This window comes from Poecilia reticulata, linkage group LG13, assembly GCF_000633615.1.
Source record: "Poecilia reticulata strain Guanapo linkage group LG13, Guppy_female_1.0+MT, whole genome shotgun sequence".
In the NCBI taxonomy this organism is placed as follows: domain Eukaryota; kingdom Metazoa; phylum Chordata; class Actinopteri; order Cyprinodontiformes; family Poeciliidae; genus Poecilia; species Poecilia reticulata.
The window spans coordinates 1,779,022-1,782,771 of record NC_024343.1 but is presented as its reverse complement, the minus strand read 5'-3'; the positions used below and the strand labels follow the sequence as shown (position 1 = coordinate 1,782,771).

Here is a 3,750-nt window from a genome sequence, read left to right as displayed (position 1 = left end):
TTTATGGTTTGGCAGTTGCAAGTACAGAATTTTATAAATAATTCATTATTCTACTGCCTTTCATTATTCCAGAGGCGGGTAGAATAACCAAAGAGTTAAATAAGAAATCTCAAAAGAAATCTCTTCTCAAATAAGAGAAGCATTACTTTAGCATATTTTTATTCAAGTAAAAATATGCTAAAGTATTTAGCATACTTTTACTTTACTGAATAGTAAAAGACAGCTATTTAAGAATGATTCAAGTAAGACAAAAAAAGTATTTGTAAAAAGGCTACTTTAGTTCTAATTAACAGCTCAYCAACATCTGATTTATTATTTATTTATGGAATCAAATAAACACTAACATAATTACAAAAATTCAGGCAGAAGAAACTTTTTCAAATCAATTATCTTCAACCTAAAACATATACTAATAAGCTAAAACAGAATAAAATACTTATTCTGGTGAATAAATGCTTCACCACACAGGATACTGCCAGCACAGAGAGGATGGTGACAGTATCTTCTGTGTACTTTTTAGACTTAACTTCAAAATGGCTCAAGCAGGCTCAGCAGATAGATAATAACAGAACAAATCTTGTGTGGAAACAAACAGCAAAAAGAAAATAAAAATCTCATGTTAAAATTAGATGTAAATGTCTCAAACATTTTTGGTTAAAACATGTTTGTTCTTTATTTGGTTTAGCTACTTGCAGTGAGTAAAGTATCCAGAAACTGAACTCAAATTAGAGTAACGACACTTCCTGATATCATTGCTCAAGTAAATGTGAAACATATCCTTTTGGAGACAAAAAAAGACTCCTAAAAGTACATTTGTTCCAAAAAACAAAAGGCAATCTCTGCTTTTAGCTATGCATTCATTGCATAACTAAGAATTACATAGAAAAACTCTGAAATGCTCAACAGATTTGTGGAAAATGTATTAAATAGCTGGAATAAAATGTGCAATAATATAAAGTGTGTGTCAAAACTTCAACAGCTTGAGGTAGAAAGTTGTACAGCAGTCTGGTGGTTCTGCCTCTATGAAATAACACAATTCATAATGGCAGCAGTTCATCAAGTTCACAGAGAGGGTGTGAGGAGTCTCTGACAAAGTTCACAGTCGTGTTCCGGAAGCTTCTCTGAAACAGATCCTGGAGAGAGAGAAAAAGAGAAAAGAGAGAGAGAGATAGAGATATATATCTCTGGGAATAGGTGTTGGTCCATCAGGTTATACTTTAAATAACATTTAACAAAATGTCTATTAAGGTTCATTTAGATATCCACGTAGTAGTGTTGTTTTCATTTTAAAGGTACAAAACGTCTCCAAGAAAGCAACACAACAGTGTGGTCTAAACCTTTTTAGACAACATAAACAACAAAACTCAAGGAGCATCTGCTATTTTATCAGCACAAACTTGACCTCCTGTCCCATCGGTGAAACTAAAACCTGCTGTTTTCCATCAGTTGGTTCTGCCTCTCCCTTGAGTGTCAACTGATACTCTTTATAAGGATGGGACAAATACAGTACAAAAAAATCACGGTGTAAAATGACTTGAGTTCAAGCAACATAAACAAAACTCCTTCATGTGTTCTGGTCGGATCTCAGGGTTTTATTATTCTGACTTTATTACCACGTTTATTATTCAGGTGTCAAAGCTAAATGCAAAACCTATTTATGTCACATTTAAAAACGGCAAGTCACAACAGACAGAAAGTAGAACAAAAAGACCTGAATAGTATGAAAGGTTGATACGACTACAACANTTTTCTCCGCCATTATCACACTGAGTGGCTAACTGGCAATCTAGAGCAGCGTACACAAACATGATTGACAGAGCTAAGAACCTCCTCCTGCCCCTGATTGGTCGTTTCAAATTGAAGTATTCCTACAGATGGCAGTCGGATCACAGGGAGGAGGCAGAGGAGCTCGAGACTGAAGCRAAGGGTTCACCATCCAGCAGGACAACCACCCTAAAAGTACTGCCAGAGGAAAAACAGAAAGGTTTAAATTAAACAGCTTCCCTGTGTGAGAAGTCCAAATCTGAATCAAACTGAGAATCTGAACATGAGCTCTTTTGAGAAGAAGCAAGGGAAACAACTTTAGTTTGTAGTTGTGCCCCAGTGAAAAGTATTGATTTAACAGAGCTGAACATAAATGACCAGATTTTTTTATTACTATTCCAATGGCCTAGCACAGATGATTCCAATAAAACACATTGGAGTTTCCCGTTGTAAGGAGGAAAATGTAGGGGGAAAACAATCTGACCAGAGGACTTCCTGTGAAGCGTTTTGTCCCTTTAGGATGTGGGGGAAGTGTGAAAATGGTGTTTTACCTCCCAGGTAATAAGGCGGCCGGACTTGGTGACTCCCATCTTCTGAGTCCTGCCCAGTGAGACCTGAAGCACTTCAGTGTTCAGCATCGGTAGCCGGAGAGGCGCCGTTATCCCACTTCCCCACGTATACACGGAGGACAGCGGGAGGGAATGCACCTTTCCTGAACCCAAACCCGCCATTGCATCTGATTTAACGGCAAGAACAAAAAACAKGAACGATAAGAATCACAGAGTGAGAGCCGGCCTACGTAAAGTCTAATATAACCTCTGGTCCGGTTAGCAGGAACTCTCCCTCCCGGTCTGSCTCGCGGCTGAACGGTCGACAGCGGTTTCTCAATCCTGGAAGAAAAAAAAACAACTCATAAGTCTTTGTCACAAATCAGTGCAATTACTTTGATCATTTGTCCRTTACGTACCGGCGCATTTTCACATTGCCAATGTCTGTGTAGAGATTAAGCAGAGGCCGGATGCAGATGGGCAAAGCCATGATTTCATTGAGTTGGGGCCGTTTGGATGGGTCCAGGTTGAGCATGTTGAGGATGAGCTGTCGGAGTTCTGGGCTGTAGCGGTCCGATATTGGAGCAAAGGTTCCGCTCATGATCTTCAGGACGAGGGCGGGAAGATTCTGGAACGGAAAAAAAAGAAAACAGGTTTTAGATGAAGACAGATGTGAGCTTTAACGAAACATTTCAATAATGAATGCAAGACCAACTGCAGTGCACAGCTGGAAAAGTGTAGCAGTCATGTTGGTTAGGAGTGATTCCTGTCCTTTTTGAACACTAGGAGTTTCTGTATTAAGTATTGTAAATCAGTAAGATTATTATGACTGCATAAGCCAGAAGAAAAGCAGGATGAAGGATTGTTTTCCTACAGCCGCCTCAAAAGCTCTCTTTAGGCTGGCCAGCTCGTACAGGACGCAGCCCAGAGCCCAGATGTCGCTCTTCTGGTTGTACGGCTTTCCCTCACACAGCTCTGGGGAGATGTAACAGGGAGTCCCCACCACCTGCACACACACACATGCGCACACACAAAGAGCAGCCACTGTTAGCGGCGGTAGGGATCAACTGACACCTTCAACTAGCCTTCATACATATGGATGTATGGATGTATGGATGTATGGATGTATGGATGGATGGATGGATGGATGGATGGATGGATGGATGGATGGACGGACGGATGGACGGACGGACAGGAAATGCCTAAAACTAATTCCAGACTTTTCCAGAGTATTTGGGAACCACACTTAATGAATAAATAAAATGATCAGAGTTACTTTTGAACCATAATAACTGGAACATTGACCAACATATTTGATGTGTACTGGTAATTTTAATGAGAGCTATTGACAAAATGTAAAGTCTGTTACTGGTTTCACAATTGGCGACTGCATGATGTTTTTATGATGTGAAGCATCATAAAATCTGCCGTGAACTGC

General features: G+C 39.7%; 1 protein-coding gene across 1 annotated transcript in view; it reads right to left on the bottom strand.

The window, feature by feature from the left end:
• The window catches only part of nek8 (NIMA-related kinase 8), a 38,387-nt gene that overhangs the window by 12,226 nt on the left and 22,411 nt on the right, over positions 1 to 3,750 (bottom strand). The window contains exons 3-6 of the mRNA XM_017308103.1: positions 3,187 to 3,318; positions 2,732 to 2,940; positions 2,581 to 2,654; positions 2,316 to 2,500 (exon numbers count right to left, since the gene is read on the bottom strand). Of these exons, the coding sequence (XP_017163592.1) occupies positions 2,316 to 2,500; positions 2,581 to 2,654; positions 2,732 to 2,940; positions 3,187 to 3,318 (600 nt within the window). The remainder of the gene's footprint in view (positions 1 to 2,315; positions 2,501 to 2,580; positions 2,655 to 2,731; positions 2,941 to 3,186; positions 3,319 to 3,750) is intronic.